This window comes from Salvia miltiorrhiza, chromosome 3, assembly GCF_028751815.1.
Source record: "Salvia miltiorrhiza cultivar Shanhuang (shh) chromosome 3, IMPLAD_Smil_shh, whole genome shotgun sequence".
Classification (NCBI taxonomy): domain Eukaryota; kingdom Viridiplantae; phylum Streptophyta; class Magnoliopsida; order Lamiales; family Lamiaceae; genus Salvia; species Salvia miltiorrhiza.
This window is the reverse complement of record NC_080389.1, coordinates 61,230,725-61,245,733: the sequence shown is the minus strand read 5'-3', so window position 1 is coordinate 61,245,733 and position 15,009 is coordinate 61,230,725. Positions and strand designations below refer to the sequence as shown.

General features: G+C 37.8%; 3 protein-coding genes across 4 annotated transcripts; 1 reads left to right on the top strand and 2 right to left on the bottom strand.

The window, feature by feature from the left end:
* Positions 1 to 1,397: 1,397 nt before the first annotated feature.
* On the top strand, positions 1,398 to 4,253 carry LOC131015157 (vetispiradiene synthase 2-like). The gene is made up of 7 exons (XM_057943429.1): positions 1,398 to 1,613; positions 1,709 to 1,982; positions 2,065 to 2,383; positions 2,466 to 2,684; positions 3,153 to 3,291; positions 3,373 to 3,618; positions 3,823 to 4,253. The coding sequence occupies exons 1-7, from the start codon at positions 1,488 to 1,490 to the stop codon at positions 4,114 to 4,116; spliced, it is 1,617 nt and encodes a 538-aa protein (XP_057799412.1). The 5' UTR covers positions 1,398 to 1,487; the 3' UTR covers positions 4,117 to 4,253.
* Positions 4,254 to 6,290: 2,037 nt separating this feature from the next.
* Positions 6,291 to 9,743, bottom strand: LOC131015156 (premnaspirodiene oxygenase-like). 2 transcript variants are annotated; one of them, XM_057943427.1, is made up of 4 exons: positions 9,602 to 9,743; positions 8,844 to 8,960; positions 7,336 to 8,443; positions 6,291 to 7,248 (listed from the first exon to the last, which is right to left on the bottom strand). In XM_057943427.1, exons 2-4 carry the CDS (start codon positions 8,885 to 8,887, stop codon positions 6,613 to 6,615), a joined length of 1,788 nt encoding a protein of 595 aa, XP_057799410.1. In that variant the 5' UTR covers positions 8,888 to 8,960; positions 9,602 to 9,743; the 3' UTR covers positions 6,291 to 6,612. The 2 variants fall into 2 exon arrangements, with proteins under 2 accessions (XP_057799410.1, XP_057799411.1); XM_057943428.1 differs by having other exon boundaries at positions 9,510 to 9,650.
* On the bottom strand, positions 9,527 to 12,514 carry LOC131015154 (pentatricopeptide repeat-containing protein At3g54980, mitochondrial-like). Its single transcript, XM_057943417.1, is given in 2 exon segments — positions 9,527 to 9,791; positions 9,793 to 12,514. Coding segments are annotated over 2 exon segments (2,631 nt in total). The 5' UTR covers positions 12,324 to 12,514; the 3' UTR covers positions 9,527 to 9,691.
* Between the last annotated feature and the right edge of the window lie 2,495 nt (positions 12,515 to 15,009).

Below are 15,009 nucleotides of genomic sequence, written 5' to 3'. Positions count from 1 at the left end.
TGACACATTTTCAAATAATGTAATAATTAGTCCAAAAATAAGGGGTTTTAATTACATTATCTCTCATACTTTATCACTTTTATTACCTTATCTCTCTTACTTTATCACTTTTATACTTTATTACCTACACACTTAAAACAATAATCTACAACTCCTTAATTCCCGTGCCGAAACCAAGCGTGTCAAGATTCGTGGGACGGAGTGAGTATTAATTAACTAGTTTTAATTTCTTAATCTCTTATTAAAATTTATTTATTAAAATTACAATTTAATTAGAAATTATGTATCATGCGTCAAGGTAATTAAGTTATACTCCCTCCGTCCCACTCCAATAGGCTCATTTTCCTTTTTGGGTAAAAAAAATTGTACTTAATTGGTGTGGACCATACAACTTTTCTACTAAAAAGTAGTAAGTTTTCTTAATCTGTGTACCTAAAAGAAGTGAGCCTGTTGGAGTGAGACGGAGTATAAATCAAAATCTTATGTGTGGAGTTGAATTAATTGTCGTCTTAGTCAACAATGGACTTACATGACATGCCTAACAATCAATTTCAAAACACCTAGGTCCGACGTTGTTGGAAATTTACTGCAGCATCTAGAACTGAATTACCTAAAAATTTCAAATCAAATTGTAGAATTGAATTCAAATGAAATTTGAAACAGAAATGTGAGGGAAGCATCGTCGATCATATGTCCACGCGTAATTTGGAAAACTAATGGAAATTTTCTTCTGCAACATTTCAATCAAAGATCTGTAGAGTCCCCAAACTATACGCTATAGATGAATGTCAACTAACATAAAAAGAAAAAGGATTATTTATCTAAATTAATACAAAATTTAATTAAAGTTGCAATTTTTATAAGATATCTGAAATTGTAACAACGCGTTTTTATTTTATTTTTGCAAATCGGAATTCTTCAGCAAAGTTCATAAAATGCGTATATATATCATAATATTCCTTTTAATTATGAACAAACCTTAGCTAGGGATGAATTTATTGTAATTGGATAATAAGTTATGTGAAAATTATAAATTCGAATATGATTTGTTTTCCAGCAATCAACCCTAAAAATTATACTAGCTACTTCCAAATTACTATAATTTTTTTAGCATAAAATGTCACATATATCTTGCACAAACAAATTAAAAAACGGTGTCGCTAGCTAAAATCAAAAATAAAATATTTGAAATAACATCATTCCATTTACTAGTTTAATTTCATATCATCAACGCAACTGGTCACCTTGGACTAGAATTATTTCCAGCAGCAAGGAAAAATGGAGTTAGCTAGGAACAATTAATTCCAGTCAAACAAACGTGAAATACCAAAATTCTCGATATTTATAACTACTATAAAAAGAAGATGAAGCACCCCAGCAAATTACATGCAAGTAACATACAATTAAATAACAAGTTCTTATATAAATTCCATCTACACTAGAATAAGTTATTTCTTACAATTTCATCAACACCAAATCCAAGATTAATGGCTTCTGCAAACGTTCAAAATCTCGTATGCAACCCGCCGGAGATCGTTCGACCCTCGGCCAACTTCTCCCCGAGCATATGGGGAGATCTCTTCACTTCAGCTGCCATCAATCACAATAATCAGGTACCTAAATATATTAATTTTCCAATATATGTATGTATGATAAGTTATGCACGTAAAAATTGATTAGTGGTTAATTAATTATTAATTGATGGCAGTTAATCTGTGGGGAAGAGATTGAAGCATTGAAGATGGAAGTGAGGAAGATGATCGTTGCGACGGAAACAAAAATAAGAGAGAAGTTGAGCTTGATCGATAGCGTTCAACGCCTTGGGATTTCATATCATTTTGAAAAGGAAATTGATGAGCAACTTCATAATATTTTTCACAATAATGCATATTTAGAAGTAATGGAAGAAGAAGATGAAGATCTGCATGCAGTGGCTCTGTGTTTTAGGTTGCTTAGGCAACATGGCTACAGCGTTTCCACCGGTAATTATTTAAAAAAAAATTAAATTAACTCGATCGTATTTAATTTTCTAATCTATTTGTGCATGCACAAATAAATGCATAGGTGTTTTCGAGAAATTTAGAGGAGATGATGGGAAATTCAAGGGTGACGATGAGGGAATTTTGAGCCTATACGAAGCTGCAAATTTGAGGACAAACGGCGAGGAAGTCCTCGACGAGGCGCTCGTGTTCGCGACGGCTCGTCTCGAGGGACGAGCCGAGCTGCAGTGCCTGCAACGGGGCGTGCCGAGGGTGGAGGCGCGACGCTACGTGTCTCGATACGAAGAGCTCGAAACGAGGAACGAGGCGTTGTTGAGGCTGGCTAAATTGGACTTCAATTTGCTCCAAATGTTGCATAGACAAGAACTTGGTGAATTATCGAGGTATGTATATATCGATTGTGATTATTATTAGTTAATGTGTTTGAATTGATTAATAATAATATTGGTTGATGGTGTTTTGTAGGTGGTGGAAGGAGTTGGGCCTTGTTTCGGAGCTTCCTTATGCAAGAGATAGAATGGTGGAATGCTATTTTTGGACATTGGGAGTCTATTTTGAGCCTCAATATTCTAGAGCTCGAATAATGTTGGCAAAAACTATTGCTATGATTTCAGTCATTGATGATACATATGATTCGTATGGCACACTTGATGAGCTTCAAATTTTCACAGATGCTGTACAAAGGTAATTTAATCTATATAATGAGGTTATTGTTGAAAAATACTCAAAATTTGTCAATTTTTTGGTTCATATCATATCCTTTTTTTATTATTATTTGTCAGAAAATACATGAATTTAATATTTATTTTGAATCGTCCAAGGGACGATAATTTTCGCTCAAATTCAATCTAAATATATAGTCCACTTAATAAGGCGGAAAAGGCAAATTTCACCCAATTAAATCCAATCTGAATAGTCCCACGACTTGCAATTTCTCACTGCGACGTCTGATTGGATTTGGGCAAATTTCCCACAATGGGACAATTCAGAATCAATTAATTTTAGATTCATGTATTTTTTTGGCAAAAAAAGGTCATAATATAAATCAGAAAATTGGCGAACTTTGAGTATTTTTCGACAATAACCCCTATATTAATTACTATTATTTTTTCTGAAATTAAATATATTTGTTTGTGTTTGTATAATAATCAGATGGGAAATGAAAGAAATAGACAGATTACCGGACTACATGAAGATAATCTACAGAGCTCTTTTAGAAGTCTATGATCAATACGAGCAAGAACTAAGGCTACAAGGAAGATCATTTGCGGTTAATTATGCAAAAGCCAGAGTATGACTTTATATAAAAATCTTCAATTTTTAATAAGATTATGATGATCACCAAAAATTAATTTGTTACATCTCGAAACAGATGCAAGAGATTGTAAGAAGCTACAACATAGAGGCCAAGTGGTTCATCAAGGGCTACATGCCTCCCTTTAGTGAATACATGGCCAATGGCTTCATCACAAGCACCTACTACTTGCTCGCCGCCACATCTTTCCTCGGCGTCGCCTCCGCAACCAGCCACGCCTTCGATTGGCTCGTCAACGAGCCGAGGATCCAAGTAGCCAACGTCACTATATGTCGAGTCATTGATGACGTGGCAACTTATGAGGTACATATATATATAGTCTTTTGCACTTAACCTATATAGTCACTGCACTGGACTTTGTGACAACAAATATGATTAGGGACGTACATATATATAGGGTTAGGTTGCAGTAATTAATAAATCAACCATACGTAAAAATAATGAATCTTTTACACTTAACCTATAAAGTAACTGCACTGAACCTTGTGACGACGAATGGTTGCTTAGATTGAGAAGAAAAGAGGGCAAAGCGTGACGGGCATCGAGTGCTACATGAAGGAGCATGGAGTGTGTGAGGAAGAGGCAATGCAGGAGTTCAAGAAGATGGCTGAGGAAGCATGGAAGGATATTAATGGTGAGATTTTGAAGGAGAAATCGGTTTCAATGGAGATTTTGAAGAGGATTGTGAATCTTTCTCGATTGATCGATGTTGTTTACAAGCATAATCAAGATGGCTACACTCACCCTGAGAAAGTGTTGAAGCCCCTCATTACTGCATTGCTGGTCGACTCATTCCATTAATCTAGCGTGACAATGAGCTAGACAACGTCGTTTTGATTATAGTATTATTTTATTTATATATATATATTTAATTATTTCATGAGGAATTTTTTTCATTGTATTAATTTGTAATGGTTAAGGTTTTAATTTCATTCGTGTGTTCAATAAGTGCATGGGCGTGCATTTTGTGTTCACTTAATAATTAATAAATGCATGTATGATTCATATTTAAGCTAAATAGAATATGAATTGATTCAACATTAATATACCCATCTTGTTTCCATATATTTCTCGATCGAGGTCAAATTCTAAACTTATTTTGGAAAGTCAAAGTCTTTCTCATGGTCCATGACAGGTCAACGGACAAGACTTTTAATTTAACAAACAAATTAAAGCTTTTTTATGGGGGAAACTTGCGGCTGCTTCGACTTTTCTTGTTGTTTGTTTGGCTCCTTTTCTTGGCAGCTTCAAGGTGCTCGGATTTACTTAGGGGCGATGGTTAGACCGGAGCTCCCGAAGCATTCCCACTCTCGCTGCTGCGTTTTTTTTTTTTTTCTTTGCTCTTGCTCTCTGTTTCTCCCTTCTAGACGAGTATTCTTTTTTCTTGCAGTTACGATTTTTTTCTTGGGGTTTTCTGTAACAAGGTTTTAACGAGTAAGGGCTCTTTAATTGCGTCAAGTGCTTTCTTGGGTTCTTTAAGTAGCATATATATATTTATTTTATTATTTTCTGGATGCAAATCATGTGCCACGTACATAGTGTTGCGAACAATTGTACATTTGTAATCAACATATATATACTACTTCAATTACATAACTTTGATGTCATGGTATATTCATAAAAGTATTTCGGGTTCACTAATCAAGAATTGGACTCTTTTGTTGTTTTAATCAATTTTTTTCAGAATTATTTTAAGCTATTTTATTTCCCGTGAATTAAATAAATTTTGCATGATTTTACATAGTTAACTCCTTCCCATGTTACTAGCAGGGCGTAACATTTCATTTAACAATGATAATTTTATTATTAAATATATTATTAATATTCATAATTATTCTAAAAAAAAAAGAGAGGAACACTATAAATCTTAATTTAAATATATAATAGGGATATGAATATATAAACAAACTAAATTAATGGTGAAGAGCCAATGAAGCCTCGCAAAAGCTGAGGCACCCAAAACTCTCATTTGTGAGAGATCTTGAGATAACTATTATTTCTGCTTCTTCGAGTTTGAGGAGGAGCACGGGCAGCAGCAGACAACCTGCGTTATCGGATCTCTAGTGACATTAGATCTCAGAGATAAAGATGGTCTGTGGATCAATGCAACACATGGAGTTATATGCTCACTTTACAGAATTTGTTCTAAGTTAATTTCTGTATATAGTTCCAGATAATTATATATTGTTAAAGTCAATTTTTTGGGATTAGGGTTTGGCAGAGCTACCATTGCACAAACTGAAATAACACACATGCATAGATCCAGATGTATTATTAACTCGGATATAAAAGTGCATACTCGATCGAAGATCACTACCCCATTCAAATATGCATGATATTATAAAAATCAATCAAAGAATTCAGGTTAAATAAATTAAAATGTCGAGTTTTATATATATATATATATATATATATATATGGAGGAAAGCTAGGGTATAAATAATTCTTAATATATAAAATACGAACTAGCTAAAATGTATTAATTCTATGTATAATACATATGAATTCGCTGTATAAATGTATGAATTGCGTAAAATAAATATATTTTTTGCTATCTGAAATTCGAATTGAATTCATCCAATAAATCAACCGTAGATCTTAATAATCTATTTTAGCCCACCTCATATGGCTGAAAAAACATATTCGAGCCTTCAACGACTACAAATAAATCCCCATAAAATAGCTAATTACATTTTCAAAATACATAGTAATTGAGCAAAATTGTGATTGGCCCCATCATCTGGTGCATATTTCCAGTAGCAAATTCACGGATTAAGATTCATTGTACCATATTTAATGTCTCACTTTATGTCAAATTTTCAATTTTATTTATTTTCTTATATATTTTTCGCCAATTTCAACTTCGTATGATTTAATTTAATTTTATAATTATTAACTAAAATTTATTGGATCTAATTAGAGTATATAATTATGTTTTATCATTTAATTTATCTTTTATTGACTAATAAGATTTATTTTTATAAAATTTATTATTAAAATAATAATGATAAGAGTAGGACATAATGATACACATGAAATCGGAGAATATTACTTGCTAGTTGCCACTATGGTGATTGGTTTTTTTTTTTTTTTTTTTGAGAATTATGGCTATAGTTAATTACAACCTCTAAACTACTCATCATACTAGCCACTAGGTGCCCTAATCTGCACTTCTTTTTTTTAAGTATCAATAATGATTCTCCATTTTTCCCTGCTAGAGCTAAATTTTTTTTTTGCTTCAGTCATTAACCACACTACCACTAGGCTAACACACTCACACGAAACCGATTCATTCTTCTACTCGACTATAGTCTTGTCCAAGGCATGATCGTACGGTTCAGCAATCAAACGAAGGCTACTCTTTCTTGACACGGCAATGCCGGCGACCTCAGCCATATCCAGATCATCGCGGCTGACCCCCGGAGGAAGCTCCCAGTCGAAGTGATAGAGGAGTTGCGCTAGAACGAATTCCACGTTGGCCACGCCAAATGCCATACCGGGGCAGATCCTCTTCCCCGATCCAAACGGGATGTACTCGAAGTGACTCCCCAAGAAATCGATCGGATTCTCCTCGAACCTTTCCGGCTCAAAACTCTCTGCATCGTGCCAATACTTCGGGTCTCTTCCAATCGACCAGATGTTGACAATCACGTTGGCGTTGAGAGGTATGTGATACCCGTCTATCTCGAGCTCCTCCTCCCTGCACGCTCTCGGGATTATGGAAACCGGAGGGTGCAGCCTCAGCGTCTCGTTTATGACCATCTTGAGATACTTGAGCGTTCGGATCTCAGACTCCTTGATCGTTTCCCTTCCTCTGAAAGCTTGCCTTATCTCGTCTCGTGCTTTTGCCATCACGCGTGGGTTGCTCATTAGTTCCGCCATGGCCCAGTCCACTGTTGTCGACGAAGATTCCGTGCCAGCAGCAAACATATCCTGCAAACGTCGTCACAATAGCCATTTTAGAGCTATGTGAAAGGTGAAAATATACATTTGGATATGGCGATGGATCAAGAAACTCACGAAGATAACGGATTTGATGCTGTCGTTGGTTATGGATAACTCGAGCTCGCCACTTCCCTTCAACCGCAGAAGAACATCGACCAAATCTTCAGTGCCCAACTCCCCGTAGCCCATCTTGGTCGAAGCAAGATTCCTTTCGTGCTCATCAATCACGTCGTCCAGAATCTTGTCCAGTTTCCGCCGCAGCTTCAGCAGCTCGAATCTGTTCCAAGTGATGAGATCAAATAGTTTGATCGAAGGAAAGAGATCGGCCAGGTCAAAGTGACCCGCCAAACAGATCGCTTTCTTGATCAGCTTAATTGCCGCCGCCCTGTCCATGGATGCGTTCCCGAATGCGGCTCTGCACGTCATAGAATTCATGAACAAGAAGATCTTCTCGGTCAGGTTGAATGGCGCACCACGAGTTGACTGAATCGACTCGATGAGAAGTGACGCCTCGTCCTTCCTGATGTACTCAAATGACCGGACATTCTTCGCGCTCAGCAGCTCCAAGATGCATATTTTGCGCATCTGCCTCCAGTAATCGCCGTAAGGGCTAAACACAATATCGCTATAGTTGTACCACATTATCTGCGTGGCCACGCTCTTTGGCCTATCTGCACATGCAGGATCGTGAGTTTTCAGCACCTTCTCCGCAACCTCAGCTGAGGACACAATGATCGCGGTGACTTCACCAAACTTGAGGTGCATCAGCGGCCCGTACTTGCTCGCCAGATTCCTCAGAGGGTAGTGATGCGGAAGTGGTCCTATGATGTGGTGCAAGTGTCCGATCACAGGCAGCCTCGGCGGGCCTGGTGGCAATCTCCGCCTGTCGGGAGGTTTCACTTCCTTCCTTCCCTCGATTATCCAGGAAGAGAGAAAAGCGATGAAACTGAAGGCAAACTGGATCACAGTTTCCATTTCAGGCCGAACAATAGAGAGACAAAACATCGGACTGCTACATAATTTCTTGCTATCGCCTGAACTCTGTTCTGAAATATTACCTTTCAGATTCTCCAGCGTTGTGTTCGTGTGCCTCCTGTTTTCTGTTAGCTCAGCGATCTGTTTCTGCTTCTTCGAGTTCGAGGAGGAGCACGGGCAGCAACAGACAACCTGTGTTATCGGATCTCTGCAAATTTTAGTGACATTAGATCTCAGAGATATAGAAGGTCTGTTGATCAAGATCATAGAATGCAACATGGAGTTATATGCTCACTTTACAGAATTTGTTCCAAGTTTCTGTAGCTTGTTATCATTATTTATAGTTCCAGATAATTATTGTTAAAGTCAAAATTTTGGGATTAGGGTTTGGCAGAGCTACCATAGCACAAACTGAAATAACACACATAGATCCAGATGTATTATTAACTAGGATAGAAAAGTGCATATTCATTTAATACTAGCATTGTATATATGGAAAAGAACTCATTATGTTATTTCATTCTTCCTTCTAGTAAATAGTAAACGAGGCACCTAGAGTTGCATTATTTAAGATGGCTCCGAATATTACTTGGACAAATCATACTTACTTGAACTGAACTGCGGTGTTCGAGGAGTCAACTCGGAATGACATAAACCACCATTTGAGCCATCTGTTGTTGCAGAAGTGCCTTCTTTGCTCAAGACATCCTTCTCCAAGCTATATTCTAGAGAATAAGGAGCGTCTCGATTCAGATCAAGCGAATGAGCATATTTCAACTTTTCCAGCAATTGAAAAATGTGCACGAATTTGATCGCTTAAATTATACTGATACAAAAAGTTACTACTAATTAGTCATGCCAATCATGCAGTTGTGTGAGCTAAGTGAACAAGACAAGCAGCAGATGATTTGCTGTATGCATACCCAATATAAATATTAAATACTAGTAATAAATTTCCAAAAGGGAAACAAAATGTATTTTCTTTCAATTAAAGTAAGCTTCAGTGCACATGTACTAGAAATAATACACATCATAAGGGCTTAAATAAATATAAATCAACTACTCTTATTACAAGGGTGGTAACATTTGGAGAGTTTTGTGTAGAATTGCAAAATATTTTCATAAATAAGCAAAACACAACTATTAACTATCTAATATGGACCAGGCAATAAAAATTGAAAAATATCAATATGTAACATGTGAAAGAAAGGGGGATGACCCTACATTGTATTAGAAAAAAAAGTTATAAATCAGGGATTCTTGAAGCATGTTACCTCAACACACAGATAACTCCACAAAATGATCATCCACAACATCTTATCCCAAATATAATTGTAAGAAACAACAAATTCATGAAATTGGTCACCTCCATGCACCAACTTTTTAGTGAGAGAGTAGGGTTAATCACTTAATCCTTCAGCGCAGACAATGAAAACCTCGCTCCAAATCCGAGCTTCTAGTCTTCTATTTTCTTGAGTCTGCTCCATTGTACTACAACGCAGAGAATGTCTGCGGCAATCTCATATAGCCTGACCATGGAAGAACTCCCGATGGGATGGATTCTCCTTAAGCTTTCCACCCATGAGAATGTCATAAGTGGTATCATCAGCTGCAAGACCACTAGCAAGCATTTCATCATGCAACCGAAAAGCCTCTTGGAAATTACCCTCCTTGAAGTTTCGCCCAATAAGTGTATTATAAATAAGCGCATTAGGGGTGACACTCTTATTGAGCATCTCATCAAGGACCTTGCGAGCATTTTCCAGCTGTCCTTTACTGCAAAGACCGTGTATTAAAACAGAGTACGTAATGACATCTGGCATGATGTTCTTCGCAAGCATCTCCTGGTAGAAATCTGTTGCAAGCTCTATATTCCCAACTTTCAACAGCCCATCAATCAATGTGGTGTAAGTTTTCAAATCACACCGAGTCCCTTCACCACTCATTCTTTTGAATAAGTTAAGCGCTGCATCCATATCATATAGGTTTCTGAATCCACCAATCATGGTGTTGTAAACAGCCGTAGTTGGAGATAAACCAGCTTCTAGAAGTTCATCAAAAAGTTGAGATGCACACTTCATGTCATTTCTCTTGCAAAAGGCATCGATAAGAGCATTATATGCAGTTACATCCATTGCAATTTCTTTAGCACGCATCTCACTCCGCACCTTCAGTGCAAGATCCATAGCCTGTCCTTTACAAAATCCATCAATCAAAGTGGTGTAAGTAACAACATTGGGCACAAGTCCAGATTTGCACATCTCATCATAAACAGCTAATGCGGAGTCAGTATTGCCTTCCTTGATAAAGCCATCAATAAGGCAATTATAAGTCATGCAACCGGGAGCAAAACCCATTGACACAAACTTTTCCATCGACTCTTTTGCTGCACCGGTTTGGCCAGCTTTGCAGAACCCATTGATGACTGTATGGAATGTGACATTAGTCGGGACAATTCCCGAGCTTACCATAAGATCAAACAATCCAATGGCTTTTCCTGTTTCACCCTTTCTAAAATGTCCATCAACCAATATACTATAAGTAATTACATTTGGTTTCAAGTTCCTAACAGTCATTTCAGAAAGTAAGCTGAGTGCTACATCCATAGTCCCTTTTCTACAGTTCCCAAGAATCATATTATTGTAGGAAACTATAGTTGGTTCAACCCCCCGATCTATCATCTTATCCCATATCTCGTACGCATCATCTAGTCTACCATTTCCACAGAACCAGGATAGCATATCATTGTAAGTGAAAACATTAGCAACTCCATCCTTCACAGCAACATCAAATATTTTCATCGCCTCATCTAGCAATTCAGATCGCAAATAACCTCTAATTATAGAATTCACAGTGTATACATTTGGTTGAATACCTGCAGATTTCATACGATCAAGCAACTCTTTTGCCTTCTCCATATTCCTATGAACACAACATCCTTCTATGACGACCGCATAAGTGACCTTGTTTGGAGCAAGTCCATCTTCCACTATCATATCAAACAACGCCAACGAGCTATTCAGATCACCCTGCTGATAATATCCCTTCATCAAGCTAGTAGCAACTACCAAATTCATCGAATGTCCACTGTTAATCATCTCGTCCTTCAGCCTTAACGCCTCTGTCATATTCCTCTGCTTCACACAAGTACATATTACAAGTGTAAATGTACCCTCAGGTGGAACCCAACCCCTATCCTTCATCTCACTCAACAAGCCAAGTGCAAGATTGCTTTCCAGCTTCATACAAGCAGCACGAACTGCACTAGAATAAACATGAGGTTCGAGTTTAATTCCCCTATTCTTCGCCTCCAGAAAGTACTTCTCAGCCTCTTCCACCCTACCATCTTTCAGACTCGCGCACATCATCACGTATACAGCATCACAATCATACCTAATACTCTTCAAAACTACGTCCTTAAACAAACCGCGTGCATTGTCAATCATATTCAACCTTATCAGCGATTTCAAGAAATTATTCAAAATAATCTCACAGGGCAATATTCCACGCGAAACCAATGCATAGAAACAATCTTCCGCATCTTTGTATCTCTGTGCCCTGACATATCCATTCAAGAAATAATCAAAAAGCCGCGGCTTCAACCCAAAACCAAATCTTTTCGAACAATCAATCAAATGATCGACCGACACAACACACGACGGGGCAGAATCCCGGCACACATAATCATCAATCAAGCCCCGAGCTGCATTATGATAATTCGGGAATCTTACAAGAATGTGAAGCAGCACGAAAAACGAGTCCCCAACTTCTCGAAGGAAGCCACGTTGTTTCCCCACCCAGTTGAAGCACTCAAGAGCTATCTGGGGATCATTCTTGTATGACAAGAGGGCTTCAGCAGCATTTTTGTCGCTGAGTTCCGCGTTTTGTGAATCGAGTTTTGGAAAAGTTCGATTTTTGCTTGCGCTTTGGGGTTCTGAATTTGAGCCCGACACAGAGGAACCCCAATTCGGGAGTGGTGTTCTGGTAATTTCGCGGAGAGATGATGATGATAAGGATTTTGAAGGAATTGCTGAAAAGCGCAGCCGTGAAGGAGCCGGTGAAGCTGGAAAGCGAATTAGAAATTTCATGAGCTGTTGTGCTGTTGATTATGCTTCCAACAAGAGAGAGAGAGAGAGAGAGAGAGAGAGAGATAGTATGATCCTGATATGAATAAACCCTAGGAAAAATTAGCTCCACCACACCCCAGTGATGATGAAGAATAAGAAGAGCTGATGAACAAATAGAATGAATTAGAGAGAGAGATTGAGACATTGAAAGATGAGAGAGAAGGCCAGTGAGGAACTTTTTTATTTATTTATTTTTGGGTTAATAGCCAAAAAATACACGAAGTTTCACCAAATTTGCATTTTGCACATGAGCTTCAAAAATAGCCCCAGAATACATGAGCTATTGATTTTGTTGTAATTTGCACACGGCGAGAACTCCGGCCATAATTAAAGTTGACCGGCGATGACATGGACTATACGCGTGGCATTTTTATTGTATGTGGCAATACGCGTGGCAATTTAATTGATTTGGCAATACACATGTCATTTTTATTAAAAAAAAAAAACAAAAATCATCTCTCTCTCTCTCAAATCACAGCGTTCCTCTCCTTCCTCAAGCTTTCCACCACCGCCGGCCACCACCATTTTCCCTCTCCACCACCACCGTTTTCCCTCTCCACCACCACTGTTTTCTGTCATCTCCACCACCACCACCATCACAAAAATCTCCACCACCACCGGATTTGGCCTTCGATTTGATCTATTGAAGGATTTGGCCTTCGACATTCCCGCGACTTCCGCCGCCCTCCCTCTTCCCCCGTGACTTCCGCCGCCCTCCCTCTTCCCCCGCGACTTCCGCCGCCTCACACTCTGCAAACCCTCCTCCTTCATCGACCTCCCCCTTCTCTCCGACCCAGCCGTCGCCTAAGCCCTAGAACCCCAACCACTCGATTTTAGAAATCGCAGAGCAGCGATTTTAGAACCCCAAACAAGCAAAACCTCCTAAAATCGTTGACCGAGAGAGAGGGTGGTTTTTTGTTCTGGATTTGGGGATTGGCGGCGAACGGTGGTGGTGGAACGCAGCGGTTGGAGACAAGGTCGCGCTGTGCCATACGGTGGAGGTGGAGGTGGAGGTGGTGCTCGGCGTCTGGAAAAGGCGGCGGATCTGGGGCGCTGGCCTGAGCGGTGGTAGCAGCAGGGTGCGTCGGGATGGGGCAGAAGGTGGCGCTGGAGTGACGAGGAAGGTGGGCGGAGAGGCGGTGCGCGGTGGGGAGAGCAAACTTAATTTGAGATGAAACGAGCCTCCTCGCCGGAAACTGGAAAAACTGAAACAAAATGATTTTTCCATTTTTTTTAATTTAAAAGAGCTTGACAAAACGACGTCGTTTTACTACATCGGAAAATCGTCCACGTCAACAAATTCCGATCGCCACGTCACCGCCGATCAAGGTGTTAGTCAACGCGTGTGCAATTTGCGATTAAATTCAAAGGTGATGTATTCTGGGGCTATTTTTGAAGCTCATGTGCAATTTGCAAATTTCGTGAAAGTTCGTGTATTTTTCGGCTATTAACCCTTTATTTTTAGGTCTCCGAGTTTTAATTTTTTTTTTTTTAGTGGGCCTGATTGTTTAATAGCAGTGTTGTTGGGCTTTTGGAAAATGTATTTGATAAGTTTGAACAGACAAATTGAAGATTTTCAATTTAGCACGAATTTACGTAGAATTAAGAAGAATTATTGAATAATTATGCTGTGTGAAGATATAATATTTGCATTTTTTTTCCATAAATTTTAGTATATATTTATTCTAAATTTTATGTATATGTAAATATATAATGTCTTTTTGTGTCATTCGGCGATGTGATCGATTGTTAAATAAAATAGGTTGGGCCCAATATCAAAATAGTCATATTTTATTTAAACTTATTTCGAGCTTTAAGAAAATAATGTGACACATTTTTTCAGCTGTTCAATATTTGAATTGTTTTGTTGGATATAGCCGTATATATTAGTTTAATTTTATGAGGAGAGGGAAATTTTATAATTTTTAGAATTACAACTTTGTGAAATTTGCTATTTAAAAAGGAGTTCTGGGAAATAAAATCACGAATTATTTCAAAATTACAATTTTAACGTAACTTTTGAAGTCTAATGAATTAAATTACCATTTTTTCAATTCTTGCAATCTTGTCTCCCTAATTTTATTTTATTTTTCGATCGTTGGAGCTTACGTGGATTAGTAAAGACGACGTTGTTTTGCTAGGCTTAAACGACGCCGTTTCATACAATTTTAACTAAAAGTTTTTCAAATTATAAAAAGACTGTATCTTGTATCTGGATTCTAATTCACATAAGCTTCAATTCAACAATTCGACGACCGAAAATAATTGGGGAATTGAATGTAATCTATATAATATATAAAAGAGGAGTTTTCTCCCTCCATTTTTTCCCACCATTATTTCTCTCTCTTCTCCCATCAATTTTTTCATTATTTTTCATCTCTTTTTTCTTTTACAATTTTAATACTTTTTTAAATAATACTCCCTCCGTCCCAATAAAAGTGGCCACTTTTTTTTGGGCACAGAGATTAAGAAGGGGATTGTTATGTTTTAATTGAGTGTGATCCACCAAAATTAGTGAGTAATTTTTAGAAAATAGCCTACAATTATTGACCAAATTAGTGAGTAATTTTGACATTTTTAGAAAGTGGCCTACAATTGTTGACCAAATTAGTGAGTAATTGTTGACTTAATTAAAGTAAACTTTTGT